Below are 15172 nucleotides of genomic sequence, written 5' to 3'. Positions count from 1 at the left end.
CGCCGGCCCGAAGCAATGTGGCCGGAGCGGGGGGCGGCGACAGGTGGGCGGGGGAGGGGCGGGCCGGGGCTGCTCCTCCAGCGCCGGGGGCAGGGGGGTGCGAGCGGGGCCCGCGGAGCCCGGGATTCGGTCCTTCTATGTGCAAGGAGCCCTTGCCCAGGGCGCTCACATTTCACCCGGGCGACAGGACCCGGGTGTAACCTTTCCAGAACTCTGATCCTGCACATACCACTCCTCGGTGGCAGAGGGGGGAGGAGGACAAGGAGGACGAGGAAAGCCACGGAGGGCAGAGGAGGGAAGGAGGCGGGCGATGGAAACCATCCTGCCCCCAAACCCACTAGGATCTGGCTGATCTTGAAAATGGGCTCCGGGGGACAGGGTCCTGGCTGGGAGTTGTCCTGTCCAGGTCGCCAGAATAATCTGGATTCAAGTGACTGAGTGAAAGGGGGAATGAATGAATGAATGAATGGATGAATGAATGAAGTCTATGGGTCTAGGATTAAATAAAAAATATGAAGACAATAAACATCACACTGTGTCCAAATGTGCTTGTAAAATAAGGTAAAACATTGAGTTGGGAAGCTGGAGCTCTGGGTTTCAGACCTGGACCTACCTGCCTTTTCCAGCTATGTGACCTTGGGCAAGTCACTTCCCTGGACCTCAGTTTCTCACGTTAGTTAACTGTTAGTCACACCATTCCTAGGGTCCCCTTCTGTTCTAAACGGGTTGGTATGCTAGAATATTGCCCTCCATTAGACTCACCCTGTGACCTTGAAGAAATCACTTGCCTGTGGCCTCAGTTTACCTCTGTAATGGTCCAGGGGAAATACCATCTCCTTGCCTGACTGGTACTTGGAGATATAGGTATGTTCTCTGTCCTTACCAGTGCCCAAGGCGTCCTGAGTGTAAGTCAGGAATGTGGACAGGTCAGTCTTTCAAATCATGACAACTTGTTGGAAGCATTTAGTGCACTATAACAGAAGAGATTTAAGTTAGACAATCCACACACCATTTGTGCTTTCACTTAATTAATTTATGTGCTTTCAGCACAGAATTCAGCTAGGCAATAAGTTACCGTTAATACGGAAGAGGATGGAGTTCTAAAGGGCTTTTAACTCACTGGAGATAGGAGTTAGCGCTGTGTCACCAATTCCTGAATCATCCTTTGGATGGGAATCATCAGATCTGGAATTCAGTGGCAATAGTGCATGTAGGGTTATCTCCAGATATCTGAGACCTTGACTGGGGCTACAGGCCAGGCAAGGCGCTCCCAAGTGCAAACTCTGGGACCTAGTGGGGACTTTCCATTCTCCTCACTGCCTCAAGAGCAGTTGGATGGACTGCTGACTGAGCTCTTTTATACTCCCACCCCCACTTCCCTTCAGGACTAGAGTGGTGGCCATATAAGAATGATATTAAGGTCTCAGTACCAGTGGTGGCCATATAAGAATGATGTTAAGGCTCCATGTGACTGCCATCCAGAACAAGGGAGCCATTATGAGGAGCAGAACCTGAAATATAAGAGTACAATTTTATCATTAAACTAGACAAATGGATCTAAGGGGAATTTGACAAAGACTGTCAAGGGGTGAGGGAAACAATGAGGATCATTATTAGACCATGGAATCTTCGTTGGTGGGGGGGGGGATTCCGAAAAGCTTCCCTCTTCAGTCCTTCTATCCTTTTCTGAATGCCCCCCACCCCAATACCCACATTTCTGTAAAGGCTGCGCAAAGCGATGCCTAGGAAAATGATCCAGTCTCCTCCCAGGGCCAGCACTGATGCCTACGTCAAGACCCATTTGACTTTTATGATCCTCACCTTCTCAGAGAGGGGGTGATGCCTTTCTCTCAGTGCTAAATCCAGGGGCCCAGGCTAGACTCTGAACTCAGCCTTCATTCGAAGGACAGCGTCAAAGGGAGACATGATTTGCTTTTGCTGCCGTGCTAGCAGAGCTTGAGTTTCACTTGCCCTGAGTCTCTCCAGGATGAGCTAATGTGAAAGTACACAGGAACCAGCACCAGAAATGACAGTAAAATATCCTTTTGGATTTTCACTCATCTCCTGCTTGGGGGATCCAATGTTCCTGGACTGGAAAAGGAAAAAGAGAAAACACAAATCTTGCATTTATCGTAATGATGCTTGAAAACTTGTGTTTTTATTGTTCTCCAAAAGCAGTTTGCTGATACCCTGGTAAGAAGAAAGCAGTGTTAGTCTTTTATTCATTAGGAGTGTGGCTTAGAGTGTCTTTTTTTTTTAAGATTTTATTTATTTATTCATGAGAAACACAGAGAGAGGCAGAGACACAGGCAGAGGGAGAAGAAGGCTCCATGCAGGGAGCCCGACGTGGGACTCGATTCCTGGTCTCCAGGATCACACCCTGGGCTGAAGGCGGCGCTAAACCGCCAAGCCACACCTCATTTCCAATTCTGATGTCTCACTAAATCTTCACAAAGCTAGTGAAATGACATAGGTATAGACCAATTATTAAAGAATTGGTTTCTTAAAAAAAGAAAAAGGCAGATTGTGAGGTCAATGGGCTTTGGTTTACATTAAGTCTCCTCTGCTTTCTAGTCATGGAATCTAGGGTACCTGGGGTAAGTAAAATCTTTGTGGGCCGTGGTTTCTTATCTGTAAATGAGGGGAGATCTATTATAGGAGGTGACTTCTATAAAGCATCCAAGCATTCAATCCAAGAAATCCAGGAGATATTCAGTAAGTGTTGGCTCCCCTTCCTTTTGTTTATAGACCTCCCCTTTCCCCTAAATTTCCTCTGTATACAGACTGTCAGCTAGATTTGTCCTTTGATTAGATTACTCAAATGTCACCACCAGATCCTCATTTTGAGGGTAAGGCATCAAGGAATCCTGGATTACTCAGTCACTGTTTCCATAGTAAGTCATATTATCATTAACTGGGTGTATCCCTAATCAATAATTCACCTTTGAGGTGCCAAAGCCACTTACTTGGCTCCAGGATCTCTATAATGAAAATAAGCTATTTCAGCTGGTGTAGGGGAATGCGAAAGAATACCACCAGAGTCCATAAAACCACTGAGATGACTGTAGAGGTAAGAGTAGGGGGAGAACTCATCTTCCTTGTGCCCTGCACTAACTGGGGTTCTCAAAGGATCATCACCATCCAGCAAGTCAGCACCAAACTGGCAAGGTGATTCTGGCCACCTGTCACCTGTATCAGAGATACAGAGACGAGCAGGAGTGCAGTGTATGACCATCACTGTCCCCAGCAATACAGTTCCAAGAGGAAGAAGGCTGGTTGGCATTAGAGACTTAGAGATTCCCTCCCCACCTCTCCCCTCTCAGTGACTCCTTGGCTACTGCTATTTTTGAGCAGTTTGCTGAACTCAGGCCCTTGTGTTCAGTGATATGGATGGTTTCAGTTCTATCCTGCTCCTCTCTGTGCCTCAGTCACCTGGCACATTCTGGTTCCAAAAGGTGGAGGAGGCTGGGTCAGGGTGTCTTTCTCTGCCACCTGCATCCCAGGTGCAGAGCTCCTCCCTGCCTCCTTATAATCTTCACTGAACATAGGAAAGATCTCTCTCTCTCTCTCTCCCCCCCTCTCCCTCTCCCTCTCTTTCTGTCTCTGTTGCTCGCTCTCGCTCTCGCTCTCTTTTGGCCTTAATAACTTTGTGATGCAGAATTTTAGTTTGTTTATTTGAACATTACACTTTTTTTCTCCTTGACATAAACTGTCAAGAGAAGGTACTGGGTCTTATTCATTCATCTTTGTGTCACCAGCACTTGGCACATAGCAGATGGTTCATAACTGTTTGTTGATGAGTGAATGAAGTAGAAAGCCCTGGACAGGGAATGAGGAGATGTGAATTCTAAGGCTAGCTCTCACAATCACTAAATGTGACCTTGGGAGAGTTACTTGATCTTTTGGGACTTTAGTTTCCACCTCTGTGAAGTGAGACCACTGGGCGTAACGATCTCTGAGATCTTTTTTTGCTCTGATGTCCTGTGAACCTATGAAGTTCCCCTCAGATTTTTCCCTTTGTCCACTTACACAGCAAACTTTATGTTATCTGGCATCACATGACTGCCCGATATTCAGATTTAATTATGTATTCTGATTGATAAAGAATTATGTAAGGTGTTTCTGGATTCCTGACTTTCAAAGAATCAAAATAGAAGAGGAAACAGTTAGTACTCCAGCTATTTGTGGTATATTTCACTCTTTGAGGAATCATAGAGCAGGGTTTAGGATTTTCAGAACTTCTAGGTTACCATCTAGACATTAGCAGAACTTTGGACAATGATGGTAAAGTTCTATAACCTGTGTTGTCCAATATGGTACCTGCTAGTCACATGTAGCTATTGAAATGTGGCTATTGTGACTCAACAGCTGAATTTTTAATTTTATTTAATTTTAATGAACTTGAGTGTAAATAGCCGCACTTGGCTAGTGGCTACCATGGTGGATAGTCCAGCTCTAAATTACGAGTTCCATGAAGACAGAGATTTTTCTCTTTTGTTCACTACTAAATGATAGTGCTTAAAACAGTGCCTGGTACACAGTAGATGCTCAGTGTCATCCTTCTGTAGATGTGCCTGTCAAGGAAGTGCTGGTGAGGAGAAAGCTCCACAATTGACCACTCATTGCCCCAAGTTAGAAATACCTATTTTCTTAGGGGACCTCTATAGCGCTAACTGCCAACGGATAAAAATATGTCCAACTGTGCTGCCCTTCCTAGAATGTGACACTCTAATTGTGTGTCCAGTTCTCAGCGCCAGAGGCTAAGAGGGATAAAGAAACTTGTAAGAAGCTGACATAAATTCCAGAATTCCTATGACAAAAGAGCTAGAGGAGCACCATTGTTATGCCAGTGAGGAGGCTTGGAGTATATAAAAGGTAATGATGCAGAAGCTTTGGGCAACTTCTCTTCAGCTCTGTCAACATGAGCAAACAGGTCTCTATCTCAGCCTCTGTAAATGAAGCCAGATGAGGTTATTCAGGCATTGGAAAGAGCTATACTCTCTCCTTTTCTGAATGTTTTTAAAAATGAAGACAATTCTCATTTGTCTGAACTAAACCTCATGGAGACAGAGAGGTGCTCATTATGACCTTTAGAGAGGGGTGAGCAGCTCCAGCGTGGACAAGAGCTGCCAGGCCAGGCGATGCAAGGCAGGGCAGTGGCACCAGACACCACCCAGGGGCAGAGTACAGCTGCTGGCAAGCCCAGCCAAGAGCACTCTGATAGCATTACTCTCTTCCAGTGAGAGAAAGGCCTCTGGATTGCCTGCTCCAAAGCCCTCATTTTACAGACAAGAAAACTGAGACTCAAAGTGGAGTGACTTACTTGAGCTCATCCAGCTAATGAGTGACTGGACCCGGACTAGAACCCACATTTCCAAACTCCTAACCCAGGTCTCTTTTCCCTCTGTAACACTGTCAAGCATTAGCAAAATCCTGTGCACACAACTCTACTCTAAACTCTGGGTGCAAGGCTGGGATGTAGATGAGCTGTCTTCTAGGTGCTTAATGTCCAAGACACCAAGACATGGAAAAACATACAGAAAACGGTCATTAACAGAATAAGCTCTGTGCTTATTAAGAATGATTACATCATGTGCAAGCCTGGACGAGGTAAGTGCACAGGAAATGGGGCCTGAGCAGATGACGTGGGAGGATCAGAGATTCCAGCTTCTCACCTCCTTTTCTAACCAGTGTGTTTCCCCAGAAAGAAATCTGAAAACCATAGGTTGGGGAAATTTCATCTCACTCAAGACAGGAGGTTTAGTCAGATGTGATGAAAGGTGGAGAGGAAAACAATTCAAGTGATCTGAAATGCCTCGGGTTCTTAACACTGAGTGATGGCAGCACCCGCAGATTACAAAGGGCAACACCACTGGAGAAAGAGTGGAGGCCGATAAGGCAAGTGGAAGGTACTTTTCTCTGGGCTTGAGCCAGGACTGTCAGCATAGACGCAGCCAGCCCTGCTGCTGCGAGAAAAGTATGTTTGGGGGAAGAGGGGTTGGGCTGCCAGACCATGGGACGGCAGCTCCCTGCCTGGCCCCTCCGAAGGCTTGGCGACAGGTGTCCCTTCTAGCTATACCTCCAGTGAGGAAAGAAGCCACTGGAAGGTAGCAACGAGGTAATGACAAGATTCAACGACAGCTTCAAAGGAGAAATATTAGGAATTCCAACACACGCCTGATCTCAGCTGGCACAGAGGAACCTATTTCTAGGGTGGCTCTCCCTTGGGGAGAAAGTTCAAGTCCAGCTTTATGCTAGATATTTCCAAAAGTCTAACTTGCTTTGTGTTGGTCATCCTCTTAAGGAGACTACCTGTGCTCCACTGTCACATCCACCGGGGAGACGTGGAAAGTATCCATTTCCTCTCTCTACATCTCCCTTCCAAGTCAACCTCATTCATTTGGCTATTTGGTCCAGCACTTAGGTGCAGTGAACACGGCATCTGGAGCCTGGAAGGCCAATGGAAGCCACGAGTCCCTGCCCAGGAGGGACTTGATTAAAGGGAATCCTCCCCCACCCCCATAACTGCACCTGCGGAGAGTCAGAAGGTGGTTTTGATGGGATATACCTTGGCTGGTTGAGGGCTTCCGACTCTCAAAGTGGCTTCCCTCTCCCTCAGCTCTTTGCTATTTTCGCCTTCGGGTCCTGCGGCTCCTACAGCGGGGAGACAGGAGCAACAGTTCGCTGCAACAACGAAGCCAAAGATGTGAGCTCCATCATTGTTTTGTTCGGCTATCCCTTCAGGTGAGCAGGAACTGATTCCGACCCCACACAGCCTCTCTCGCTGGTTTGGCAGGACCTGCTTGGTCTCTTCTTCCTCCAGAAACCTAAAGACTTTTTTGCTGAGTGCCACTCCAGGTTCAGATAGAACTATAAGACTTGGGTCCTCCCTGCCCGTTAACAATCTCAGACACACACACACACACACACACACACACACACACACACACACAGAATTTCAGACACACTAGCCATACGGAAACATCAAGGAAACTCAAATAGATCATTGTTATAATAATGTTCCAGTCCACAGATGACCATTAGCAGGTGACATAGTTCCTACAGGAAGAACCCTTGCAGTTTGGGATGGAGGTTTCCAGGAGTCGGGGCTAGTTGTTCAGGTCTTTCTTGACCTCCAGCAACCTTCTTCCTGCCTTGAAGGTTAGGGAGCTTGAGCCTAGGGAGGGGAATCCCAACTGTTCAGAGGAGAATCGGGGACAGGGCTCATTTTCTCAGAAAGTTTTAGTACCAACAGCTAAGTTAGGTTAACTATCTTTTGTTTATAACAGAGTGATTTTTTTTCTTTGTCCTGATTTTGTACCATATAGTCTCATGGGGTGGGGGTGGGGGGCGTTCACTAAATAAGGCCTGAGAATGGGCAAGTCCAACCTTAACCTGGCCACCGTGGACCTGTGCTTTCCCAGGGGCAAAATGAAGCTGATCTCCCTGGTGGTTTAACAGTCACCATATCTGGGCAAGGTGGATGACTGTTGGGTAGTGGCTGAATGGGAGGTAGAGTTGGACCAGAATTCCAGGGATGTTCCTGTCTTTTTTTTTTTTTAAGATTTTTTTATTTATTCATAAGAGACACAGAGAGAGGCAGAGACACAGGCAGAGGGAGAAGCAGGCTCTCTGTGGGGAGCCCGATGCGGGACTCAATCCCAGGACCCCGGGGTCACGCCCTGATCTGAAGGCAGCTGCTCAACCACTGAGCCACCCAGGCGTCCCTGGGAATGTTCCTGTCTTGACTACAAGGTTGCCTCCAGGAACGACCCTCCCCCCACACTCCTTTTCTTGGTTCTGTAAGAGTCCCGGGGTGGGAAGTAGCACAGGACTACTCCCAGAGCAGGGACAGTCCCCTGCCTCCACTGGGAGAGGACTGCCCCGAGCTCAGGATGGCATCCCCTGCCACTTGCAGGTTGAACCGGGTCCAGTATGAGATGCCCCTCTGCGATGATGACTCCACCTCCAAGATCATGCACCTGATGGGGGATTTCTCTGCTCCTGCTGAGTTCTTTGTGACCCTGGGCATCTTTTCCTTCTTCTACACCATGGCTGCGCTGGTCCTGTACCTGCGCTTTCACAACCTCTACACAGAGAACAGGCGCTTCCCACTGGTGGTGAGTGGGCACAGGCCAGAAGGGATGGGCGGGGAAACTAAGGAGATATGCGTTCTGGGACTGAGGCCACATGGGGGGGAGAGGACATCCATATGTGGAACCTCCTGAGTCTCCCACCAGCTCTTTGCCCTTCATACCCTTTGGGTTCTGTGGCTCCCACGGCTCCAAGGACGCTGCCTCTCCCAACCTCCCATCATTTGCTGTGCTCACAGAAAGCATAATAGCATCAAGAAGTAGGCTCTGGAGTCACACTGCCTGGGTTCAAATTCCAGGACAGTCTTTACTAACTGTGCTCTTGGACAAGTCACTTCTCCTCTCCAGACCTCAGTTTCCTCAATATAAAATGGGGATAAGATAATACCTATCTCATAGTGTTTGGGGGAGGTGAGTGAAGCTGCATATAAAATATCTGGTGTAGAGTTAGCTTCAATAAGCGTTAGCTATCATTAATGTTGTTCCCCTTCTACCACCTTCCTATCCCAGGCATGCAGGGTGGAAGGGGTGCCTTAGAGAACCCCATTTGTCTCCTGCAGTCTGCTTTCACACTGCCTTCAGTTGTAGCTGAGCAATGATGATCAGAGGAAAGGCTTGAAGGCGAGGGTGGGGAGTTTAGGCCACCTAGGTTTGGGGGTGACAGTGACTAGCAGCTGTTTTTTTTTTTTTTTAGTCTTTTATTTATTTATGATAGTCACACAGAGAGAGAGAGAGGCAGAGACATAGGCAGAGGGAGAAGCAGGCTCCAGGCACCGGGAACCCGATGTGGGACTCGATCCCGGGTCTCCAGGATCGCGCCCTGGGCCAAAGGCAGGCGCCAAACCGCTGCGCCACCCAGGGATCCCTAGCAGCTGTTTTGATAGACTGTTGTCTGACTTCGTTCTGAGGGCCTGGGCAGGGGTAGCCCTGGGTGGCAGGGTTCCTTTGGTGGCAGTGAAGAGATTCCTTAAGATGATCTGGGCTCTTTGAGGCTCCAGGTGTTGGGTAGGATAGCAAGGGGTAGCTGTCCCGGACCCCAAGATCCCAGTGCATTATGACCTTATGACCAGAGGAAAAAAAGTAGACAACGAGAGGGGCCCTTTCTGAGTGTGTTTCCTGTCCCTCTGCTCCTCCTAGGACTTCTGTGTGACTGTCTCCTTCACCTTCTTCTGGCTGGTAGCTGCAGCTGCCTGGGGCAAGGGCTTGACAGACATCAAGGGGGCCACGCGGCCATCCAGCCTGACTGCAGCCATGTCTGTGTGCCACGGGGAGGAAGCAGTGTGCAGTGCCGGCGCCACGCCCTCCATGGGCCTGGCCAACATCTCTGTGGTGAGACCTGTGACCACTGAAGGGGCGTCGGGGAGGCAGTGCTATCTCAGGTACCTGGGCCTCGCCCGGTGGCAGGTTCTGAGGGGAACAGACAGGCCATCTCTCCACTGGTATTCCCTGCAACTGGAGCTGGTGACCCCTGCACCTAAGAGTGGCTGCTGGTCGCTGGTTGACCCTGAGAAGACATTTTGGTTTGGGGGGTGGGGAACCTAAGAGCCACGTAGCCTCCTGTTCTTTCCTCCTGTAGTGTCTTCCCATTTCCCTTCTCCCCATGTCCAGGCATGCTCTCTGCGACTGCCTCCCACTCCTCCTGCCTCTTTACAATATGTGTGTGTGTGTGTCTCTGTGCGCGTGCAAGCATGTGAAGGGGAGCACAGAGTGTGGCTGGGCTCAAGACTGGGAGCAGACCCGGAGTGAAAAGGGGTTCATTGTCACTCGGGCCTCCAGACTGGAAAGAGGCTCTGGGCAGAGGTGGGTCCAGCTGGTACGCACATGTTTGGCCACCCCAGTTGTTAAGATTGTGGAAATTTTTCCATATCAGTTGGTAAATAGCTGAGCCCTCGAGCTTTTCAAATGTGCCCTCACCTTAGCCCTGCCCTGAAAATGACCTGGAACTCCCCAAGGTCCAGCAACTGAAGAGTTTCATTGCTGGCACACCAGGGAGCCTTCTAGACCTTGCTAGAACCCTGCTGATAGATTTTAGTCCCCAAGAGCTTATTGTAAAAATTTTCACACACACAGTAAAGTTGAAAGAATTTTACAATGAACACCCACACACTCGTCGCCCAAACTGTACCATTAACATTTTACTAGACTCGCTTTATCACATACCTATCTGCCTCTCTTCATCCATCAAACCATCTTATTTTTAATGCATTTTGAAGTTAACTGCAGACATCAGCACACTCCCACCCGAATACATCCTGCTGATAGGCTTTTAAGTATTTTTGAATAAATATTTGAATATGGCCCTGCCTGGGTCCCTGGCCCTAGGAAAGGAGCACCTTGGACAGCTCTGGTCCCACCCACCCTTGGAAAAGGGCCTCAAAACAGTGCTGTGGATAGCGCCACTAGAGCCCTTGCTCCGTGCTCTGTTTTGCATGATGCTTCACTCCAGGGGCCAGATTCTCCTAGTGATCAAGCTACAGCTCAGGTGCATGCTGTGGACAGTTACAGACTTTTACCAGAGAACCCCTAGTGGGCACTGGCATTGAACCCGGTCTCTACATCCCGTCCCCTGAAGTCCAGTCTCCCTAGCCCTCTATGCTCTTCTCCCACCCACCACACGAACAACTCCCTGTTCCCACAATGCTTTCCTTACCATTCTCACAAACTTCTCTGATGTCTTTGCAGCTCTTCGGCTTTATCAACTTCTTCCTGTGGGCCGGGAACTGTTGGTTTGTGTTCAAGGAGACCCCATGGCATGGACAGGGCCAGGGCCAGGGCCAGGACCAGGGCCAGGGCCCTAGCCAGGAGAGCGCAGCTGAGCAGGGAGCGGTGGAGAAGCAGTAAGCAGCCCCCCATCTGGCTACTCCTGAACAGGACAGCACCTCTTCAACAACCTCCAGCTTCCAAGACCTCCCTCTTCCTTCTCCAACTCCCCTTCCCCCATCATTCTGGGCTTTGAGCTTTGAGACGTCATCGTGGATGGATGGGCATCAGCTGTCAGAAACCCAGGGCAGCCCACCCAGTGGCTTCCTATCCCTCCTTTTACTGAAGCCTCTGGTGGTAGGAGCTCAGTGCTCCTTGTCCACTGCCTGGACCTCAGCATCTTACTTGGGATCTTACTTGTACCTTTACAGCCTCTGAGAACGAGCCTCTACTGCAGGAGAGTTTGGGGCAGGAGACCAGAGTCCTGAGACCGGTTCCTAGCAGCCACTTCTATCAACCTGTCGGCTTCAATAAAAGTCAGGGGGGGGAGGGGATTGGCCGGCAGCCTTCTTCCTGGTCTCTTGCATGAAGAGCCCACCAGTGGTTTGGTGGCCCCTCTTCAATGGCTGTCATCTAAGCCTTGTTTCTGCCCTGATCTCCTGTCAGTTGGAGCTCTCCTACTTTTTCCTCTGGCCCCTGCTCACCCACAGAGCCTATCATGTGGGAACCCAAGAGGCCAACTAGCCTAGAAAACAGCTCTGTAGAGGGTCCTGATGAGGCCTGGACTCAGTGGGGAGCAGATATATTGCAACTGGCTTGCAACTTCAAGAAACTGAAGCCAGGAAACTGTCTGGGGAAGCAGTTTCTTCTATTCCCTCAATCCTCCCACCCCTCCAGGCTCTGGCACTTTCTACCAACACTAGAAGCTCCTGACCTTCCTCCCTGTCCTCCTTCTTGGGCTTAGTCTCCCATATCGGACACAAGATGAGGGGTCTAGGAGCATCTCCATCTCAGCCCTCCCTTCCTCCAGACGCTCCGTCCATCTCCCTTCCCCAGCCTCTTGGGTCTGAGGCATTCAAGATCCTTTTCCATGTCTGTCCAGGCCTTCCTTTCATTCCTGTGGGTCCAGAGAGGGCTTTGGAAGGGCCCAAAGGACCATCACGAGGCTAAGTTGCCCCAGAGCCCCAGGACATGGATGGATGGGCCCATTTCTTCCTCATTTCCCCCAAACCACAATTCCTTCTTTGGCCTCTCTTTCATACTTCTTTGTCTCACCTTCACGAAAGAATGTGGCCTCTCGGTTTGCCCTCTGTCCCTCCCAGGCTCTAACCCTCTCCACCCCAACCCCAGTCCAGGGCAGGCCAATGCTATTGGTGCTTCTTCACTTTGGGACCCAGTTCCATATTTGTCTTTGATGTGTCTCCTCTTTCTGACACCTCCTTCAGTCCCTCTCTGAACCCCAGGGCCTAAGAGTCAATGCTGACTGGGAAAAGGCCATCCAGCTCCTCCCCAACTCGAAGCACTTCAGTCTGCCCTGGCCATCGGGCTGCTCAGGGAAGGATGAAGAAGGATGAAGAATCCAGCCATTTCCCAATCCAGTGCCAATTAACCGATTTATCATCCCAAAGGTGAATGTGCCCTGTGCCAATTTCTCCTCAGGACGGAGACAACCCCTCCAACCTTCTCACCTCCCTAAACACCATTCACAGTGCAGATTACCAGGGTCCCCAGAGGACAGAGTCTTTGACTTTGGGCCAATCATTTCTTCTTTGGGTCAGAGTTTCCCCACTGGACAGGGGGAGTGTGAGATTTACGTCCTCAAATGCTCTAGAACCCTTCAGTGAAAGAATTAGTTTTTTGTTTTGTTTTTAGATTTTGGGGGAAGGGATTTGAGGAGGGAAGAGAGGGGATGGGGTTGAGAGTGTTTCTAAGTCTGAACCTCTCTCTGTCCTGAGCTGTCCCCATGGTTACTCAAGAAAGAGGGGGGAACAGTATTGCCTACAGCTCCAGAGACACAGAGAACAAAGAGGTGACCATTTTTCTTAAGCTGGCCCCTGTGAGGGTCTGTGAGCAGCTTCTACTGGAACTTCGTTTGGATTCTGTATATGTATTTATAATTTATTTGAAATGTGATGGATAAAGTGTTCTGATTTGGGGGCTGAAGTTAGCAACTGGCCCTTGAGCTAGGGGAAGGGGGGTGGGGTGGGTATGCACTCCTGCCAAGGACTCCTAGCCCAGAACTCTTCCTAGAGCAGAGAAGGTTCTTTCTCCTCCTCAAGAGGCCGGCTTGTTCTCATCCAGAAGGGCCTTGATTTAGGCTATGGCCTCATTTTCCGTGACCACCCAAAGAGGAAAGGCTACTTCACCTCATTACCTCCAGATGTCTGGGCTAGGCCAACTGCTGAGGGCAGAGCTGTTCTCATAGGACTCATGTCCCCTCCAGTCAGGGCTGGCACCAATGCATTGCCTGGTGGGGCCTGGAGTAGGGGACTGAGTCTGGTTTCTCCAGATTACAGGAGGCCAACAGGCAGGGAACATGCCCTCTGCCCTACTAAATGCTGACCCTGCCAGGGTGCCCGCCAAGGACCCTTTCTGAATTTGCGTTCCCTCCAGTATTATGATCATAGGTCTCCTACTTCTGGGATTGAGGATCGGGGTGGGAGGGAGAATGTTGCATGTTGTTTTCTGGTGCTTGTTATTACACATTTGAATAAACAGTGCTTCAAAGCATTTGCCATAAAGGAGCCAAGACTAGAACCCTTCCAGGGATTTTTTTTTTTTTTCTCTTCCTACCATTGCTTTAGGTTCTTGGACAAATGTCAGCATTTCTACCAAAACATTATTCTACTCCTCTCCACTCTGCATCCCAAGCAGTAGAGTCTGAGTTTTTCCTCTTTTGGTGGCACCAGTTAGTTCAAGGCAAGTAGACTCATTAGCAAATTTGAGCAAACTCAAAAGGCAAGAGACAGTGGCTTCCACAGTGCTATTTCCATTTGCTCTTCTAAACTTCCTGTCAGGAGGTGAGGGCCATATGCCTTGCCCTTTTAACTATGAAGGTTCTTTCTGAACAAACTTGCACCTCTATATCCCTTGCCCTTCTTACAGGCTACCCTTACATTCCCTAGAAAAAACACATTTGGACACAATGTTAAATTCAATTTCAACAAGTTCCTGGACACCCCCCCCCCCCCACAATCTGTGGCTCTCGGGTTAAGAATCTCTGCCCTCAGAGATTATCTTCCTAGTACTTAAACATTCCCTGGGTGAAAGTGAAAAGAAAGTCTGAGTTCTTGAAGTCACAGACCTTGACTTACTTGCCTCCAATTTGGTTTCCTTTAGCTGAAGGAATGAATCTGGGGTGAGCTGTGAGGGTTGAAGAGGGAAAAGAGGACTAGTATCTCTTTTCTGATGTGATAGGGGGGACAGGCTTTGTCTCTTGGTTGTGGGAGGGTGGGAAGAAATGTTATCAGCTGAAAAGAAGAAAGAGGATGATTAAGGTATTTTCCAGGCCTTAGTAAGGAAAATGACAGATCTGATGAGAAATCTCCCTATGCCTAGGCTCTGGTAGCAGCCCTTCCAGCAGAGAAAATATTCATTAGAAAAAGGAAGCCAAAGTGATGGATGGAGTCAGGGTCCAGCCAGGGTTTGGGAAGAGGCGGTACAGGGTATCGATCGCAGTTCTCAGGAGGAGAGAAGGATCAGCAGAGATGCTGCAAAGACCAGCAGCCTCGGGGCCGGCTCTGGCTCGGAGACAGCCTTCTGTCATCCTGACAGGTGATCCTGATCAGCTCATCTAGGTCCTCCCAAACCCAGACAACGCCACCCCAGCCCTCTAGACTGCATCAGGGCACCGTGGGTGGCCCACAGAGGAGGCACAACACGGGAGCCGAGGACCCTCCCCCACTCCAACCCTTGTGTCCTTCAGCACATCCAACAGACTCCCTCCCCTTGCCCTTCTGATTCACAGCGCCCACCTCCCTGCACCTACCCTATTCGATCTACGGGGGAGCGAAGTCGCTTCTTGACCGCCAGCCCGGGAAGGGGCGCCAGCCAGCTGGCGGAGGCACGGCTCAGAAGGGCTCTCGGGCAGAGAGAGGGCTGGGGCTGGGGGTGCAGGGAGCTTGCGGGAGCGGGCTGGTAGCACAGAGAGTGGGTGCACAAGGGTTAAGAGAGGGGGTCCCGGGCCTTCGGTCTCTTCGCCCCCCGCAGTTGTGCATTTTGGAGGGGCTCTGGCTGCAAGCTCGGTAGGCAACAGCGCCCCCCCAAGACTACACTTCCCAGAAGGCTGTACGAGAGGGAGCGCGAGGGGCCGACGAGCCGTGGCGCGCTTGCGCAGAGCGTGAGCTGGCGGGGGGAGGGGGAGGGGAGGCGTGCCCGCG

The 15172-nt window shown here is 49.9% G+C and overlaps 1 protein-coding gene and 1 long non-coding RNA gene across 3 annotated transcripts in view; one reads left to right on the top strand and one right to left on the bottom strand.

The window, feature by feature from the left end:
* The window catches only part of SYPL2 (synaptophysin like 2), a 47690-nt gene extending 34135 nt beyond the window's left edge, over positions 1–13555 (top strand). Inside the window, exons 3-6 of the mRNA XM_049111026.1 lie at positions 6620–6744; positions 7919–8120; positions 9231–9422; positions 10776–13555. Coding sequence (XP_048966983.1) covers positions 6620–6744; positions 7919–8120; positions 9231–9422; positions 10776–10934 — 678 coding nt within the window. The 3' untranslated portion in view covers positions 10935–13555. The remainder of the gene's footprint in view (positions 1–6619; positions 6745–7918; positions 8121–9230; positions 9423–10775) is intronic.
* On the bottom strand, positions 524–15132 carry LOC112640718 (uncharacterized). 2 transcript variants are annotated; one of them, XR_004816555.2, is made up of 5 exons: positions 14782–15132; positions 10744–14263; positions 6569–6654; positions 1822–2091; positions 524–1511 (listed from the first exon to the last, which is right to left on the bottom strand). It is a non-coding gene; the product is annotated as an uncharacterized LOC112640718 (long non-coding RNA). The 2 variants fall into 2 exon arrangements; XR_003124172.3 differs by having other exon boundaries at positions 10744–10799; positions 14782–15128.
* Positions 15133–15172: the final 40 nt, after the last annotated feature.

Source organism: Canis lupus, chromosome 6 (assembly GCF_003254725.2).
Source record: "Canis lupus dingo isolate Sandy chromosome 6, ASM325472v2, whole genome shotgun sequence".
NCBI classification, from domain to species: domain Eukaryota; kingdom Metazoa; phylum Chordata; class Mammalia; order Carnivora; family Canidae; genus Canis; species Canis lupus.
The sequence above is the reverse complement of the archived record's forward strand: the minus strand, read 5'-3'. Positions and strand labels throughout refer to the sequence as shown.